This window comes from Odocoileus virginianus, chromosome 33, assembly GCF_023699985.2.
Source record: "Odocoileus virginianus isolate 20LAN1187 ecotype Illinois chromosome 33, Ovbor_1.2, whole genome shotgun sequence".
NCBI lineage: Eukaryota > Metazoa > Chordata > Mammalia > Artiodactyla > Cervidae > Odocoileus > Odocoileus virginianus.
The window spans coordinates 606,137-624,192 of NC_069706.1; the positions used below are offsets into that span (position 1 = coordinate 606,137).

Here is an 18,056-nt window from a genome sequence, read left to right on the forward strand (position 1 = left end):
CCAGGCAAGAACACTGGAGTGAGTTGCCAGTTCCTCCTCCATGGGATCTTCCCGACCCGGGGATCGAACCCGCGTCCCCTGAGTTGGCAAGCCCGCCCCCGGTTATTCCGGAGACCAGCCTTAGAAAAGCCCATTTCTCTGTGCAACGCGGAGAGAACGCTGCTGGCTGGATTCAATTTTTGAGCGGTCATATGCATTTTTTAAAAAGTTTTTATTATTATTTTTATTTTGCCTGCACTGGGTCTCCTTTCCGGCGCTCGGGGCGTCCCTGTTTTGCAGAGCCCCGGCTCTGGAGCGCAGGGGCGGCAGTTGCGGCTTGGGGTTAGCTGCCCCGTGGCATGTGGGATGTTAGTCCCCTACCAGGGATCGAAGTTATGTCCGCTGCATGGGAAGGGGGATTCTCAACCACTGGACCACCAGGAACGTCCCCGTCATATACATTTAATGACCACTTCTTATGAGGGCTTTCCAGAAAACTCCAGTGGTCGAGTCTGGCGCATCCTCGGGCCCCACTTGGGCCCAGCCCTGAAGGTGCCTTGGCAGGGTCAGCCCCAGACTATCCCCTGGGCATGATCTCACGTTTTGGGGGCCCATCGTGGCCTCAGCCCTTCTTGGTGTTCTTGTCCTGACATGGGCTCTACCTGCTGTATCCTCACCTGCCTGTGGATTAAGTGTGGAGTCCAGGGGCCTGAGGCCCACAGGCTGGCATGACCTCCTCCAGCCCCTGCAGCTGCTCCTCGTGGCTGCCAGGACGGGAGTTCCTTCTCACCATCAAGAGGGGCTTTCCCAAGGAGCTGAACGGTGGACTTCCAGGCCCCGGCATCCCCTCCATGTCCTGGCAATATCTGACAAAGGTCTGGGGTACAGTGCCTGAAATCTTGACAGTCTCACTATTGTGTGCGTGCTCAGTCGTATCTGATTCTTTGAGACCCCACAGACTGTAGCCCACCTGTAGCCCCACTGTAGCCCACAGACAGGCTCCTCTGTCTATGGAATTTTCCAGGCAAGATTTCTGAAGTGGGTTGCCATTTTCTACTCCAGGGAATCTTCCCAACCCAGGGATCAAACCCACGTCTCACACACTGGCAAGTGGATTCCTTACTGCTAAGCTACCAGGGAAGACCTGTTACATATGTTTCAACACAATTTTAAAATTAATAATGTATTATGTTAAAAACCATAGAATTACACACTATGAAAGGGTGAATTGCGTGGTATGTGTATTTATATGTCTTGAAAACTATTTTAAAAAATGGAGCTGGAGGCTGCCGCTCAAGCTGGCTGCCCCAAGAGGCCCCCAGAGGCCCAGACAGTAAGCAGGTCTGCCCCTGTAGGAGGGCCTGGGGGACTGCCAGGGCCAGCTTCTGGTTAAAAAGGCTGAACAGGGGTTTCTGACCTCTCTCTCTCTGACACACACATACACACGATGAGCGGGGTCTTCCTCCTGCCTGCTCTGAGTAGAGCCAAGAGCGGGGACTTTTCAGCCCCTCGGGGTATTTTTATTAACTCCCAGCCATGTCCCTAGAGCCCTTAGGCTCTTGTGCCAACAATACACCTCGCCTCCGGTGTGTGTGCTCTCACGTTTTGCAAATTATTTCATCATCATCATTATCGAGTGTTCACCTTGCGCTTCCCATGTGCAATGCCAGTGTTTACACACGTGGGGGACCGCGCGGGCCAGATGAGGACACAGGGAGGGGCTGAGGCTCTTGAGGCCGGGCTGGTAGGTCTGAGCACCTTCTCTGACGCTCTGGCCATGTGGGCACCCCTGTCCCTGAACCCGAGCGGGTGCAGAGCTCGTCCTCTGCTCTGGCCACGCCCACAGGACCTGCTTTGTCCAAACCTGACCATCGAGCGTCTGGTGGTTGGACAGGAGCAGGTGGGGTTTCTACCAAGGCATGTGGATCTACTGAGCCCTCCTGCCCGTGGACTCAGTCTCACCCTGTGAAGAGTCAGAACCATGCAGCTGCGGGGACAAAACCACAGCTGGGAGGCTGAAAGCCACAGAAGAGTTTTCTCTCGTGGTCTGGGGGCCCGAAGTCTGAAATCAGTGTGTTGGCAGGGCTGGGCCCCCCTAACGGCTCCAGGGGGACCCGTCCCACCTCCTCCAGCCTCTGGGCCTCCAGGCCTCCCTGGGCGTGGGCTGCATCCCTCCAGTCTCTCTCCCCATTATCACATGGCTCCTGTGTCTCCCCGCTTCTCTGATCCTGTAAGGATCCTTGGGTTCAGGACCCTAATCCAGGGTGAGCTCCTCTCGAGAGCCTTGACTTAATTATGTCTGCAAAGGCTCTTTTTCTAAATAAGGCCCTGTCCACAGGTTCTGCTGGAAAGCACCATTCAGTCCACCACAGGCCACGTGTCCATGTTTTCATGGGAATCAGGGGGTTCAGCAGAGGGCTGCATGATGGGGTGTGGCTCTCCTGGCTGTAGCCCCCTCCTCTAGGGGCTGGCAGACACGCAGGGGACACAGGCAGGCAGAGGGGACACAGGCCCTGGCACCGTGGAGGACTGCCGCCCTGGGCTGGGCCAGCACCTGTCTTCTCCAGGCAGTCTGTGTGCAGTAAAAATAAAATGACCCTGGTGGGGACAAGTAAAAGGTAGTATGTCTTTCCCAAAATAAATTAAAAGTTTTCCTAAACATGTGATTTTGAAACATGTTCTCTATGTTATGGTGTTGTGGGTCAACGCCCCCTAAGAAGCTGGACAGAAGTGGGGTTCCATGTGGCTGTGGTCTAGGAGCAGGGATATGCCTCAAAGGGTGCAGCCCATACAGTCAAGGTCTCTGTGTGGGATGCCCCCGTGGGGGTTGGATTCGGTGGGGTGGGGGGTGACTCGGGCCAGGGTAGGGGCTTCCTGTTGCTGCCTCAACTTGGCAGGGCCACCTGCTGAAAGGTGCTCCGTATTAAGCTTGGGGGCCAGGAGCCACCGGATGAGAGGAATGGGGAGACCGTGGGGCTGCAGGCCTTGCCCACGTGGCTGCAGGGCCTGGTGTCCCAGGGATCTGCCCCAGGCAACCGCCCAGGTGCCAGGCCACCGCGCAGGTGCCAGGCCAGCCTCATACCCAGCCATGGGGCTCTTGACTTCCAAGCCCTCCTCTTCCTTTTCATAAACTGGGGACTGTGCTGTTTGTTAGTACGGCACCCCGCTAGGTCTCTTATAAGGTGAGGGGCTTCACCCCTGGGGGCTCTGGGCAGGTCAGCTTGGTCTCTGTTGGCCCCAGCTGCTCCCCCAGCCCTGACTCGGTGGGCGTGGGGGCGCGGCCCCCAGGCTGGTCCCTGCAGACCCTCCCGCTGCCCTCTGAGTGGCTCCAGGCTCTGAGCGCCGGGTGTGGGGGACCCACGTGGGGCGGGTCCCTGTGCCTCTCAGTCTAGAACCCCAGAGAGGAGTCGACCTTCGTAGGAAACGTGGCCTGAGGCGTCCCCCACCCGAGCCCCCTGGCTCTGCGAGGCGAGAACTGCAGCCCCAGGCTGCGTGGGGCTTTATTAGTGGAAGGGAATCGCTGTGGGCCAAGAGTACATCATTAGCGGCATCATCAAGGCCCCACGCCTTCCCGCCGGGGCCGACCCGGCTTGTCAACAGGTGTGATCCCAGCAACGGCCCTGGGGGGCCCGGCGCCCGAGGCAATTAGCGCCTAATGAGGGGCCTGTGTGACCCGCTCTGTAGGCAGGGCCAGGGCTGGAGAGGAGAGGGCTCCGGGAGAGCCCCGCGGTCCTTCGGGGTCCCCCTGCTGCTGCCTGGGGCCGGGGGGCTGCAGGAAGCAGCAGAAAGAGTCGGTCCCAGAGGGGCCCTCACTGTGCGGCGGTGACACTTCAGACCTCGGGAGGGCCCGCACACTGTCCACGCGCGGGCGGCTGAGGGGGGAGCCCCCCACCGGCTGCGGGGCGCTGGGCACAGGGCCCACCTCTGTCATGGAGCATCGGGGCTGCGGGCCTGTGAGGATGGTGGCCAGGCACCTGGTCTGTGCTCTCTTGAGGGCGAGCGCTGGTCACACAGCTGGTCTGAGGGGGTCAGACCCTCCAGGGCTTCCGCTAAACCGTTGTCTCGGCCTGCACTGAGGGCGGGTTTGCAGCTGGTTGGTGGTGCTGTTGCCCTGGCCGCCTTGCTAGAGTGTCGAGGCTGGCCCACTCTTTGGTGCCCCTGCACCCACACTTTGTATTCAGCCCATAGGTCATCGGGGGGGCACCTGGAGCCTCCGAGGTAGTGTGTGCCTGGTAGTAGGGCTGCGAGGCTGCTGGGTAGGGTGGGGGTCTCCACCCAGGGCGCACTCCCTGAGGTGCTCACAGCCTGCAGAGCCGCAGGCTCAACCGCAGGTCTAGGGGGCTTGGTTTCTGGAGAGGCAGCCCCTGCAAGTGTCGTGGGACCAGTGGCCCCCTCCATCCCTGTCGTCGGGCCTCCAGCCCCCCGGCATCCCCCTTGTACCCCCGGCACCTCTCCCCTTGGCCCTCCCAGCAGGAGGGAGGGGCCTCCTCCGGGCGGGGGCGTGGGGGGTCCATAGCTGCTCCACCAGCCTGGCCCCAAGAACATGATGGTCAGAGACGAGCTGGGTTGCCCACCCAGACTGCCCGGGACCAAGGTTCACAAGCATGTCCCCCTCTGGTGTGCTGGTGGCCAGGAGCACCAGGTGAGCCTCAGGGGCATCATCCCTGTGCCCCGCTGCCAGCCTGACCCCTCCTGCCGGTCTGACCCTCCTGACTTCCATCCATCCACCCCTCCACCCCCCGCCTGCCTGGTGTGGGACGAGCCCCAGCCTGAGGGCAGAGTGGGAGGGGCTGGACGTGCCACCCCTGGGTGTCCAGGACACCCGCCGTGCCAAGGCCAGGGGCCAGTCCCGAGACCACCCACAGAGCTCCAGGAAGAGCTGGTTCAAGGCCTGGTCCTTGTCCAGCTTCCGGGTGATGATGGCGCCTTAGGCCCCGGGGCTGGTGGCCAGCCGGGCCAGCACAAGTGTGCCCAGGCCGCAGGCTGGGGTGGGCACTGCCCTTCAACCTGGACTTATCCCACCCTGACACCTGACCCCACCCTGACACCGGGCCCCCTGCCTGTCTGCTCAAGTTGCCTTCCCCCTGCCTCTCCCATTCCTCACCCTGCCCGCTCCCCCCACAACCCAGCCTGTTTCCTTCCAAGCAGGTGCTGAGCTGGAGACAGGTGGTTTCCTTTCCATCCACAGCTGGGAGTTTGCACAGACTCTGGGGTACAGATGCGTGTGCATGTGAAGGTGCGCAGGGCCCCTCTCTGCCCACACTGGGATTGAGATATCTGCGGGGAGAAGGGCGCCGAGCCTGGCCCTAGAACGGGCCCTTCGGGATCCGAGCCTGACCTCTGACTCTAGCCAGGGCTGCTCCCAAACCCTGCCCATCTGCTGCCCCCAGTGACCACCCCAGGACCCCAGACTGTGGTGGGGTTGGGGGTCAGAGAGTTAAGGTGGCCCTGCCCACCTGCCCTCACCCCTAGACACCTTGCAGGGCAGGGAGTTTCGGCAGATGCTGGGGGTGCTGGCACTGGAGACCCAGGAGCAGCTCCTCACTCTGGGGTCAGGGCATGTGGACGGGGTCACACCCAGCCTCCTGCCGCTTCCCCCCGCCCCCACCCGCAGCACCAGGCCGCCCGTGCCCGCCTGTGCCTCTATCTGCTGAAGTCATCACAGGAAGGGCCCTAGGATCTAGACCAGACGGCGCCATCCGCAGCCACAGGTGAGCCTGGCCACAGAGCGGACATCCTGGCGGCACTGCCCTGGGACGCTGGGCCCAGGTAGTGGCAGAGGCCCAGTGGGAGGTGGCCGGGCAGCCCTGGGCAGCTGGGCGAGTGGCTGTCCCATACCCCCAGCCCAGGAGAGCCACTCACGGCTCCAGCTCGCCTGGGAAGAAGGCCAGCAGTTTGGCTGAGGCTTCCTGGAGGAGGTGACCAGGAGCAGAGGCCCACTGACAGGTCAGCCCCCAGCTCCAGGCCAGCAGACTCCAGTCCCCTTCCCTATTTTGGCCACACTGGGGGACAAGCTGAGAAGCCAGAGCAGGAGCCAGCCTCCTGAGCTTGGGGCACGGCTCCTGCCCCCTGAGGACGGGGGTCCTCCCGGGGGAGCTGACCGGCTGCCCTGCGCCTCATGGGGATTATTGGGTCAGAGGTAAATGGGCCAGGGGGGAACCAGCAAAGCCAGGAGTGACTGTTTATCTAGATTCTCAGGTGTGGCTGGGGGTGCCCTGATGAGAATGGATATAGCCATGTGAAAATAAAAGAAAAAAAATTTAATGGGCAGAATAAACAGCCTCAAAGTTGCTTTGTTTGTCCAAAGAGAGTGGAAGAGCCAAGGGCTGCCTGGGAGCAACAGCTGGCAGGACAAGTGGGGGCCTCACCTGAGGGCGGCTGAGCGCGAAGCCAGCTGCGAGCCAGGGAAGCCCCGCAAGGAGCAGAGCCGTGTCTCCTCTCCACACTCCTTTGCATCTCTTCAATGAGTGTCACTTACTTTTGCTTATTACAAAAAACATACCTATCGCTGGTTCTGTCTTAGCACTTGTTATTGTCCACCTTTCTAATTCTGTAAACCTCCTGTTTGAATTCGACTTTCTTTGCGGTTCCTTCAAAGGTCGGCTCCGGCTTCGCAAGCCACCAGCCGCTCGGCTCCCTGTGGGAATTCATGCTTGTGTCCTGGCCCCTGTTTCTGTTGGTCTCCAGCTTCCCTTGTTGGTGTGCGGTCCCCCGCGTGGTCTGCTTCCTGAGCCGAGGCGCTTTGGGTGTTGGACATGTCTTCTTTCCGTCTGACAGCTGCCGTTAGCTGCTGGCTCGTCTCCTGAGTAAAGAGGGGTCCTTGACGCTGATGAAGTCAGGTTGCCCACCCTGCGCAGTGTAGATCCTGCTGTGGGGTCTGGGCGCCTCCCTCAATCACTGCCTTTTTTCTGTCCATATAGTTCCCTCTACCACACACAGGTCTTGACTGTGTTTAGTATCCAGCCTGCACGTGATGTAAACTAGGGGTCTTGCTTCCCTTCTCTCCATCCAGGGTGTCCTGTTGCCCAAACCACGGGTCCCCCGGACCTGGGCCTCCACTGCTTTGCGGAACCGCCTTCCGGGCATGAAGCCCCGCCACAGGTGTGTTTTGCCTGAAGTCTCTAGTCTGAGCCTTTGTTCCTATCTTAATCACGCTGACCTTGTCTTAATATCTGGGAGCTTGCCTGTTCTTTTTATTATCACCATGCATATTTATTCTCTTTATTTTTTTGAATGAGTTTGTTGAGTTCCGGAAGAAAAGGTCCTCCTAGAATTTTTACTAGGGTTGAATTGAATTTATAGACTGATGTCAGGTGCCCTTTATCAGGTTGGGTTCTTCCATGTAAAGGTAGGTGTCCCATGTTCCTGCTGAGGTTGATTTCCAGAGACTTTGTGTCCCCCGTCCGTGGAAAAAGTCTCTTCCAGGAAACTGGCCCCTGGGGCCACAAAGGTTGAGGAACTGCCCTGGGGTGTATCTCAGTTGCGGGGTCACGCGGTGGCCGCCCGCTCAAGTCCTGACAACCTGCCAGACTGTCCTCTGCGGCTTCGGCTCCTCTTGACATCCCCACCTGCAACGCCCGATGTGACAGTTTCTCCCCATCCTTGTCAGCAGCTGTTATACTCTTGATTTTTTTTCCTGATTTGCCTCTTTTCTTTTTCTTTTTTTTTGACCTTTCTATTTTGTACTGGGGTATAGCAGATTAACAATGTTATGATAGTTTCAGATGAACAGAAAAGGCATTCAGCCATCTGTACACATGTTCTCCCCCCAACCCCCCTCCCATCCAGGCTGCCACATAGCTCTGAGCAGAGTTCCCTGTGCTGCACAATAGGTCCTTGTTGGTTATCCATTTAAAATATTATGCTACTGACTTTTAAATCAATCATATTGTGGTATAACTTATGCACAATAAAGGCCTCCAATAAAAGGGCTCAGTCCAAACAAGTTTGGTGGTTACACACACCTGTGAAACTGCATTCCAGTCAAGACAATATTCCCATCAGCCCCAGAAGATCCCTCGCCGCCACTCCTGTGAACAGGAGTCCTGCATTTTAGTGAAGCTGCCTGGCCCCTGGCAATGACTGCTGTGCTTTTGTCATGATAGATTAGTTTGCAATTTAACATTTTTATAGAAATGGAACCATGTGGTATATACTTAGCATAATGATGCTGAAATTCATCCTGTTTCTTCATGTACCAGTAGTTTGTTCCTTGTTATTTCTGACTAGTATCTTATCATAGAAATAATACCGTATTTCATTTCCCTGTTGGTCTATTGATGGAAATTTGCCCCTCCCCCAACCCCCGACTGGGGCTACTGTAAACAGAGTTGCTACGAATAATCACGTACGAGGCTTTGTGTGCACATCTGGGCTTATTTCTCCAGAGTGATTACTTAGGTGTGGAATGGTTACGTTCTGTAGTTAGGAGCATATCTAACTTCTTAAGAAACTAAGAAGTGGAAAGCGGGTGGAAAACGGCAATGGTGGCTGGATCCCGGGTTTGTGGGCTGCGAGGTTGTCCTGGCTGCAGCTGGGGCTGCCTGTGTGGAGTGGCGCCCTGGTGAGGAGGACCCAGTTCCCAGTGAAAGGTCCTGGCCCCCTGTGGTGCCCCGGGGTGGCGGTGAACACGCTGAGTGCATTCCTGAAGTCGCCCCACGGAGAGGAGGAGAGACCTGAGTGCGCCGCCTCCCTGCCGTCTCCCTTGGGAGGTGGCGGCCACACCCTAGGGCATAGCCCTCGGGGGGCCTGCTGTCACCTGCCTGTGAGGATGGATCAGGACAGCCCGGACCACTATCCAGTGGGGCGACGGCTCTGAACACACAGACCAGAGCAGTGTGCAGGGCCGTCAGCTCACCTTCCCATGCCCGGTGACGGCCAGTACACTGATTTTCCGTCCCATTGCTCACGGCGGGAGATGACTTACATAGACAACTTAGTTGAGGGAATTCCCCGGTGGTCCAGGGGTCAGGACTCTGCGCTTCCACTGCTGGGCACCCAGGTCCAGTCCCTGGTCGGGAAACCCCACAAGCTGTACCGCACGGCCAAGCAAACAAAAAACGCCTGGCAGAAATGCCAGCACCACCCTGTGCTCCCACCAGCGCGTGTGAGTCCCACTGCCCCACGCCCGCGACACACTTGTCCTTGTTGGTCTCTTCGTGGGTCCTGGTTCTGGCAGGCGGGTGTGTGTCTTGTGTGTGGGGGTGTGACCCCCACCTCCCCAGTCAGTCGGGTATCTTTTCACAAGCCCGTTGGCCATTCCCGAGTCTTCTTTTGTCAACTGTCTGTTGACTGTTGTTCAGTCGCTCAGCTGTGTCCGCCTCTTTGTGACGGCATGAACTGAAGCCCTCCAGGCTTCTGCGTCCATGGGCCTTCCCAGGCAAGAATATTGGAGTGGGTTGCCATTTCCACCTCCAGGGGACCTTCCCGACCCAGGGATCAGAGCTGTGTCTGCACTGGCAGGCAGACTCTTTGCCACTGGGCCCCAGGGAAACTGTCCAGCCCCTTGGCCTGTCCTCACTTGTTTGCCTGCCCCAGGCGTTAGTTGCTGCGTGAGACCCTAGTTCCCTGGCCAGGGATGGAACCGAGCCCTCCCCCCGCCCCGCATCGGCAAAGAAAAGTCTTAGCCACTGGACCACCAGGTAAGTCCCTTGGCCTGTCTTTTACAAATAGCTTTCCTGAGAAAGAATTCTCACACCATCTAACCCACCCATTTGAAGCGTACAATTCAGCGTGATTCCTTTAACCTGAATCATCTATCACTGAATGGCTTTGGAATTTAGCTTTCGCTTTGGGCCTGATTGTGTCTCATAACGAAGGCAACCTAAAATTAGGAGGGAAAATAAAACCTATGTGCAAAGCATGTCCTGCATGGCCATCATGTTAACAAGAAAAGTAACGAGTCTCACACACCTCCTGTGACATCAAAGTTAACGTAGGACGTGAACTGTCAGTTCCCACCTGTGCTGCAGCTGTTGGGTCAGCTGTTTGGTCTTTTGGGTTCAAACTGCAGTTCTTGCAAGTAGGCACAGAGGAACCTCCTCACATCTCCAAATTCATGGAATTGTGCAGTTGCGGGGGCCCCACCTAACCCTCCAGTGGAAGCGATTAACCCTGTTAAGTCCATCTAGTGAATTTTTAAATTCCAGATTTTGTATTTTTCATTTCTAAAATTTCCTACTTGGTTCTTTAAGGACTATTTTCATTTTTTCCTACCTCCACATGCATGAGAACCCATTTTTTCCATGACCTCATTGTCTGATAATCCTAACACTGTCTTACCGCAGCCCCAGCAGATTCTTCTCCCTGAAGGACGGGTCGCAGTCTCCCAGCTCTCCTGTGCCAGCAGCTTTTGATTTTATCCTGACTGTTGTGACTGTTTTTGTTGTGTAGACACTACATTCTGCTATATTTCTACAAAGACTGTTGCTGCCTCTGTTTTGGCAGAACTTGGTCAGGCTTGAGCTGTGACCTCTGCCACTTGGAAGGTGGGCAGAGGTCAGTTTTGGCCAGTGGGTCATTTCAGCTGTCTGCCTCACACACAGTGGTTCAGGGGTCAGTGAGGGGCTGGGTGGGGTTCATACACAGAATCTGGGGTCCTTCCCTCTGCTGTCTCCTTTTCAGCGTTCTCCACTTACTCTCTGCTCTCTGGCTCCTTCGACCAGAAAGATGGGGAATTTTGGCTGGTGTCTGAGCACTCCACCCCACAAAGCTACACCCACAAAGGGAAATCTACACTCCCCGACACCTTCCGATGAATATCGATTCCAATCCAAAATCTGCCTCCTTTCCTTCACTCCCCAGAGCCCTCGGGATTGTTGTGTATCTAAAAGATAAATTTATTGTTTTTTGGTTGTGCCATGAAGCATGCAGAATCTTTGTTCCCGAACCAGAGATTGAACCCAACCCCCCTGCAGTGGAAGTGCCCAGTCTTAACCCACTGAAGTCCTGGGAATTGGTTTTTAAATATTCTGTCTGAATTTTTCAGTTGTTATCTATGAACATGACTTTTTTTTTTTTTAAGACACTATCTGTGAGTTAGTTCATGTCCCTGGTGTCCATGGGATTTCCCAGACAAGAACACTGGAGTGGGTTGCCATTTCCTTCCCCAATATACCTGTCAGCCTTCCTGATTTCTGTATAAATTGGCATCTGGCTTGACTGCACAGAATAGAAAACCCAGCCCATGGAGAGAGGTCAGAGACGGGGCAGCCGTACATACACAGATCAACAAACAGAAACATTTGCAGGTGTGTATTGTAGACAGACTTGACCAAAGTATCGAGGGTGCAGGGCAGGGATCAAAGGAGCTGCCAGGGACTCCGGCTCCAGGGGTGCACACAGAGGCTGCGGGGACAAGTCAGGATCTGCACGAGTGCCCACGAGTGCCCAAGTCAGGATGCAGACACTGGTGTCCGGCTAGCACAAAGACGCATGTTGTCCACCCCTGGGGCCACAGCAGCAGGAAGGTGTCTTCCACCTCCCTTCTGGGAGATGGCCAGTGTATAGGCAGGTGGGCTCCCAAGGCCCCCTCCCTGGCCACCCCCAGCCTGGAGCTCACTCCTGGGGGTCATGTCCTGGCTGGGCAGCAATCACCCAGAACCTGCTGACTCGGGTCCAGACCCTCATAGCACCAGCTGGGGGCCACTCCCTGGCCTTACTGTGCGATTGTGGCATCTCTGCGGCACTGAACCTGTTTTACCACCTGAGAAATGGGAGAATAAGACCTGACGAGGCAAGGCTTTGACTCCCCACGCATGCCTGGTACCTGATGGTCAGCTGACCTGGAGCTCCCACGCCTGCCCACAGAGGAAAAAGCAGAGGCCCGTCCCCTCCCCCCCACACCTCTCCAGGTCTCCACCCGCACATTCCTGCAGCCTGAGTCCTACCCCTCCCAGCTGCTGGCCAGCCCCTCATTTGTTTCCCTTGACAGACCAGGAGTCTGCATCCCAGTTGAGGAAACAGGCTCAGAACCGGCTGATCACCCCAACATCAGAGTCACCATGGAAGTGACTGGGGTCTTCAGCGCCCAGCCCAGGCTCCAGGCTCTTGACTGAGCTTGGCCTCATCTGCGCGGGGGGGGGGGGGGGGTCATGAGGGAGGGCCTGTGGGGGAGGGGACGGCGGGACACTTCCGTCGACAGCTCTGGTGGGAGCAGGGATTGGGTGGAGGCTGGTACCGGGCTCAACCTGGGAGGCTGGGGGAGACAGGGCAGCCCCCTCTCCTGCCCCCGCTGGTGCTTCACCCTTGTTGCCAGTGCACCTGGGGAGCAGTGGGGACCACCTCCCCGATCTCAGAGGGCAATGCCCACAGGGTCAACTCCATCCTAGCCCCAGCTGCTCCTGACATGCCGTGTGACCTCGGGCAAGCTGCAAGGCATCTCTGTGCTTGGGGCGGATGAAATGACCCTGTATCCAAGCCTCTAAATGTGTATTCTATGACCCTTCCCTCTCCCACTAGAGTGGCGTGGGGCTGGCAGGGAATGTGGTCTGACTTCATTCTCCACCAGCTGAGAGCCAGACCTTGGGGGTCGAGCTTGGGCTGGGATGGGAGGGTCTGCAGGTGGTGAGACAGGTGCAGAGGGAGAGAGCTTCCACCAGCGTCCTGCAGCTGCCCACCTGCTGGAGGCCATGAGCTCAGGACTCTTGGGCTGGGCGTTGGAGCCAGCCCGACACAGACGCGGCCACGGCCACCTGTACCTCGTGCGCCGCTCTGATGAGCTGATGGTCCGCTCAGACCCCAGACCCCATGTGCTGCCAGGCAGGCCCACCCTCAGGTCCTGGGCAAGGGCCTGAATCACCTTCTCCATCGAGTGCAGTGTCTATGCAGGCCCACATCCAGTGGGCACTCGGGGAGTGTGCAGGTGGCTCGTGAGTGACAGGTAACCAGGGGGACCCTGGTCTTGAAGGACTCAAGGTCAGAGAGGGGACCATCCTGGGTACCAGAAAGGGAAGCGGCGAGCGGCCTTGTGAAGGGGGACAGCACGGTGAGCGGCCCGTTCCCTCGTTGCACTCGTACGCGTGGCCTGGGGGGCCCGAACAGCCGTGACCCAGTGATCACACTGGGACCCCTCTGGGAGCTGCCACCCTGACAGCTGAGGTGCCTCAGTGGCCCCGACCTAACCTGTGTGGGGGTGCGGGGTGCAGAGGTTACAGGTCCCAGGGCCCTCAGTGGCTGGGAAAGGTTCTGAGGGCACCCCTACCTGGGGTGCGGGGTCCCTCATTACCCGAGGCTGGGTTTGGGGGCTCAGGGGAGACAGCAGGGGGACACAGAGCTCCTGTACAGCCTCATCCACCCCCAGGGCAAGACCCCACTCAACTGCCTATTTTCTGGTCTGGAGGCCTGGTGGGGGCGGGGGGTCCCCCTGGGCTTTTGCTGCTCCCCAGGACACTCCTTGCAGGCTGGGCTTGTTGCCCTGCTGAAGGGGTGCTGAAGCACAAAAGTGTGCCCCCATTTCTGGGCCGGGGTGGGCCCGACACAGACCTGGGTGGAGGTTTGGGGGAGGGGGTCGTTCCATTCCACCTGGCCGTGGTGGCCCCCTCCAGGCCTCCCTGGAAGATGCGTGTGGACAGCGGTTTGGTCTCCTGCTGACCCCCACCTATTCTGGGATAATATTCTCCAGGGATCCACTCCCCACCCACCTCATGCCCACACTGGTCCACAGGCCCCAATCCCACTCCACAGAGCACAGGAAGGTCTCCCCAGAATGTCCACCTGCTCCCACCCGCGGGGCTGACTGGCGGGAAGGGCTGTCACCCTCGGTTGTGTTTTGGCTGCAATGCATGGCATGTGTGACCTCAGTTCCCCGACCAGGGGCTGAAGCTGGGCCACAGCAGTGAAAGCCCAGGGTCCTGACCCCTAGGCCGCGGGGAACTCCCTTTGGCGCTGCCCAGGCCTCTGCTTTGAGGGGGAGTTCAGGAGGGAACCCCGTGGGCCCTGCCAGCCTGGTGCCCCAGCAGGGCCTGGGTGTGCACAAAGCCCAGGGGAGATGACCATGCTGCGGGGTGGGGGGGGGTCACTCAGCTCCCCTGTGTTGAGTGGGGAACCGAGGTCAGCCAGAGCCAACTGCAGCCCTGCCTCCTCACGGGAGACTCCTGCCCCGCCCCACCCTGCCCTGCGGAGGGAGAGGCTTGCGCCAGCCAGCCGTGGGCCCTCATGGTTGGGGGCCGGGCTGACTCACCCTGACCCCAAAGGTGGGGCCAGCTGCCCAGATGGGTGGGGCTGGGGCTGGCTGGTGCTGCGCGGGGCGGCTGCACAGACGACCTGGAGGCCTGTGCAGGTCCGAGCCCGCGAACCCCAGTGACCCTTCAGCATTGGCCTGGGGCAGGGTTGCGGGGGGGACACGGTGGTGGGGAAGCGGTGGGGACATCAGAGCGCCTGTCCTCCGCAGACCATGGCCTTGCAGACTGCTCCATCCAGCCTGGGGTCCCGGGGGACCCCCGCCCACGGCAGCCTCCTGCTCCTGCTTCTCAGCCTTGGTGAGCACTGAGGGTGGGTGGCCGGACACTGGAGTGCAGAAAGCGCAGAGGGCCACGGGGGTCCTCAGGGGTCCAGGGCCTCAGGAAAGGCTCTGCCAGCTCTACGGGTGCTCCCCCGCTACGGACAGGGCCCCCCACCCCGTTAGGGGCCCCTGATTCCGGAGACCCGTGTCCTGAATGTCAGCAGGTGCGAGTCCCAGGTAGGTGGCTAGCCTCATCTCTGCCCCGAGAGGGGACTGTGTCTGGCAGCCCTGCTGGACCCCACCCGCCCTGCAGGGCTGTGATGGGGGCACAGGCCAAACCGAGGGTGCCCACAGCACAGGCGTCCGCCTGCCCTGAGCAGGGGCCCCAGGAGGAGGATGCGGAGGCCTGTGCTCCTTCGTGGGGTGTCATGGGCCGTGACACCAGGGGCTGGCCGGGAGGGACCACCTTGGCCCCATTCCTCCCAGGGTGGAGCCCCTGGCCACCCCTCAAGCCTGATTTCCCCTCCCCTGCAGGTTGGGTTCTACCTTCCAGGGCCCAGGCTGCAGACGTGGGACTGGTAAGGACCTTCTGGGGAGTCAGGGGAAGGTTTTCTGGCCCTGTTGGGTGGGGGTGGTGTTCCTTGGAACCCAGGACACTCCCCGCTAAGTCCCAGCCCTGCTCTGTTCTCAGGCTCTCCTGACCTCAAGGTTGCAGCGCACGTCCCGGGACCTGTCCTGGCAGCAGCCTGAGCTGACCGACCTCCTCCCGAGGGCCCGGCGGGGCACAGAGAGTGAGCACGCGGCCCAGCCCCATCAGCGTCAGGAGGCGGGGGGTGGGGGCTGGCACCGTGAGGTCTCCTCTATCTGTTACCTGTGGCCCTTCCTGGCCACTGAGCTCCTTCAGTCATGATAACACGGGAGAATGAATAGAATCGCGCCATTTTGCTGATGGGTAAATGGAGGCCCCGGCGTGCCTGATAGCTCAGTTGGTAAAGAATCCACCTGCAATGCAGGAGACCCTGGTTTGATTCCTGGGTCGGGAAGATCCGCTGGAGAAGGGATAGGCTACCCGCTCCAGTGTTCTTGGGTTTCCCTGGTGGCTCAGCTGGTAAAGAATCCACCCGCAATGTGGAAGACCTGGGTTCAATCCCTGGGTTGGGGAGATTCCCTGAAAAAGGGAAAGGCTACCCACTCTGGTGTTCTGGCCTGGAGAATTCCATGGACTGTACAGTCCATGGGGTTGCAAAGAGTCGCACACATCTAAGCGGCTTTCACCTTTCAAACTGAGGCCCAGAGAGTCACGTGTTGCTGAGGGTCTCAGCGCAGGGAGACCCTGAAGGAGGAGGAGGAGGCTGACGGGAGAAGCCCAGCACCCCCCACCCCCTGGCTGTCCCTGCAGAGAAGGCTTGTCCCCTGGGTCAGGAGGCCCAGGTGGTGGACGAGAACCTCGTCTTCTATGAGGAGTGGAAGCTGGAGGCCTGTGTGGACGGGCCCCTGCTCGCCGCGCAGATGGGACGAGTGAACCTGATTCCCTTCACCTACCAGCAGCTGCACATTTTCAAGCGCAAACTGGATGAGGTAGTTCAGGGCTCAGCCCGCCCGCCACAGTGCGGCCATCCCTGCTGCCCCAGCCGTGGTGGTGGCCCTCACGGTCCCTTCCCCCGGAAGTTCTACCCGCAGGGGTACCCCCAGTCCCTGATCGAGCACCTGAGGTACTTCTTCCTTTACGTCACCCCTGAGGACATCCACAAGTGGAATGTGACTTCCCTGGACACCGTGAAATCTCTGCTCAAAGTCAGCCAAGGGCGCGGGGTGGATGCTCAGGTGAGAGCTGTGGAGGTGGGGAGGGGCAGACATAGGGTGTGAGGCTGTGCAGGCCTAGTGGGGGGTGGGGCGGCCCAGTGTGAGATGGCACAGGCCTGGGGTGGCACAGGGCGTGAGGTGGCACAGGCCCGGGGGTGGCACAGGGTGTGAGGTGGCACAGGCCCGGGGGTGGCACAGGGCGTGAGGTGGTCCAGGCCCGGGGGATATACCTCTCCCTGCCCCAAGCCACTGAGTGGCCTCCTCCCACAGGTGGCTGCCCTGATTGCCCGCTATGTAGGGGGAGGGGGCCAGCTGGACAAGGCCGCCCTGGACACCCTGGCCACCTTCCGCCCTGCCTACCTGTGCTTCCTCCGCCCCGAGCAGCTGGGCTCTGTGCAGCTCAGTGTGCTTTGGTGAGTCCTGGGGTCTGTCGGGGATGGTGGGAGTGCTGTGCTCCAAGCTCACTGCCCAGCCCCATGCTGCCTCCCCAGGATGACCACACCCCAGGACCTGGACGCGTGTGGGCCACCACAGATGGTTGTCCTCTACCACAAGGCCCGCATGGCCTTCCAGAACGTCAGCGGGTCTGAATACGTCAAAAGGATCAAGCCCTTCCTGGGTGAGCCCAGGAAGATATGGGGGGAATGATGCCTGAGGCTCCCCTGTCTTTGGGCAGTCCACTGGTGGCGTGACCAGTGTTCACAGTCTGTCCCTCCAAGTGTGTGTTGGCTGAGACCCTGTGAGTCCTGGGCACCTCCAACCTCTCCTCCAACCCAGAGGGTCAGGTGGTCACCAGGCAAACCAGGGGACCAGGAATTCCTTAGGAAAAGGGACTTGTGGTAAAAGAAGTGGCTTCTGGTAGCCTGTGGTCAGAGGGTGGGACTGGAGGCTGCTGCACGGTCTCACACTTGGCGGTTCCTCTCCCCGAGGGCAGGTGGGGCCTCCACGGAAGACCTGAGGGTTTTTACTCAGCAGAACATCAGTATAGACGTGGCTGCATTCAAGAAACTGCCAAAAGAGGCGGTGCTGGTACGAAGGTGGAGAAAGGCGGGGCCTTCTGTGGGCGGGGCCTCTAGGGGCGAGGTCTTGGGAGGGGTGGCCATCAAAGCCCCTTCCGGGGTCTACCTAGGCTAAGGCGGGGTCCGTGGGTGGGGTGTCAGGGTGGTTTGGGTGCAGGAGAAGCCCGAAGCCTCTGGGAAAAGGCAGGCGGATTCTGACCCCTGCCTGCGGGCTCTGGCAGTCGCTAACCGTGGCGAGGTGCAGAAACTTCTGGGCCCAAACCTGGTGGGCCTGAAGGCTGAGGCGGGGAACGAGCCCCTGCGGGACTGGATCTCCCAGCAGTCGCAGGAGGACCTGGACAGGCTGGGGCTGGGGCTCGTCGGCGGCGTCCCCAACGGCTACCTGGTCCTGGACCTCCACGGCCGAGGTGGGCTGGGTGGCCGGCTGGGCGGTGTCGGGCAGAGTGAGAGGCAGGGGCTGAGGCGCCTCTTGTCTGTGCAGAGGCCTCCTCGGGAGGCCCCCACCGCCTCGGACGAGGGCCTGGACCTGTGCTCACTGTTACCGCAAGTCTGCTCCTGGCTTCGGTCCTGAGCTGAGCCTGCTGCTGTGCCCTGGCGACCGGCGCTGCGTGGAAACCCCGCCGGGCTTGGATACCGAGGGCTCTGGAGCTCAATAAAAGAACCCCATCCCCCTCTTGAAGAAGTGCCCCGTGGTGTTCTGAGGACTGAAGGGGAGCCCTGACAGCTGTGCCCCCTGCACAGGGCCCCCTGGGTTGCAGCCCCTCCCACGGGCCCTTGGAAGGGGGAGGGGCTCCAGGCAGGAGGCCCTCAGGGCC

At 59.5% G+C, this 18,056-nt stretch overlaps 1 protein-coding gene across 1 annotated transcript; it reads left to right on the forward strand.

Moving 5' to 3' along the window:
• Window positions 1–14,259: 14,259 nt before the first annotated feature.
• On the forward strand, window positions 14,260–17,923 carry MSLN (mesothelin). The gene is given in 11 exon segments (XM_020886454.2): window positions 14,260–14,456; window positions 14,954–14,997; window positions 15,111–15,210; window positions 15,819–15,997; window positions 16,088–16,243; window positions 16,493–16,635; window positions 16,714–16,841; window positions 17,157–17,251; window positions 17,463–17,472; window positions 17,475–17,648; window positions 17,723–17,923. Coding segments are annotated over 11 exon segments (1,209 nt in total). The 5' UTR covers window positions 14,260–14,371; the 3' UTR covers window positions 17,818–17,923.
• Window positions 17,924–18,056: the final 133 nt, after the last annotated feature.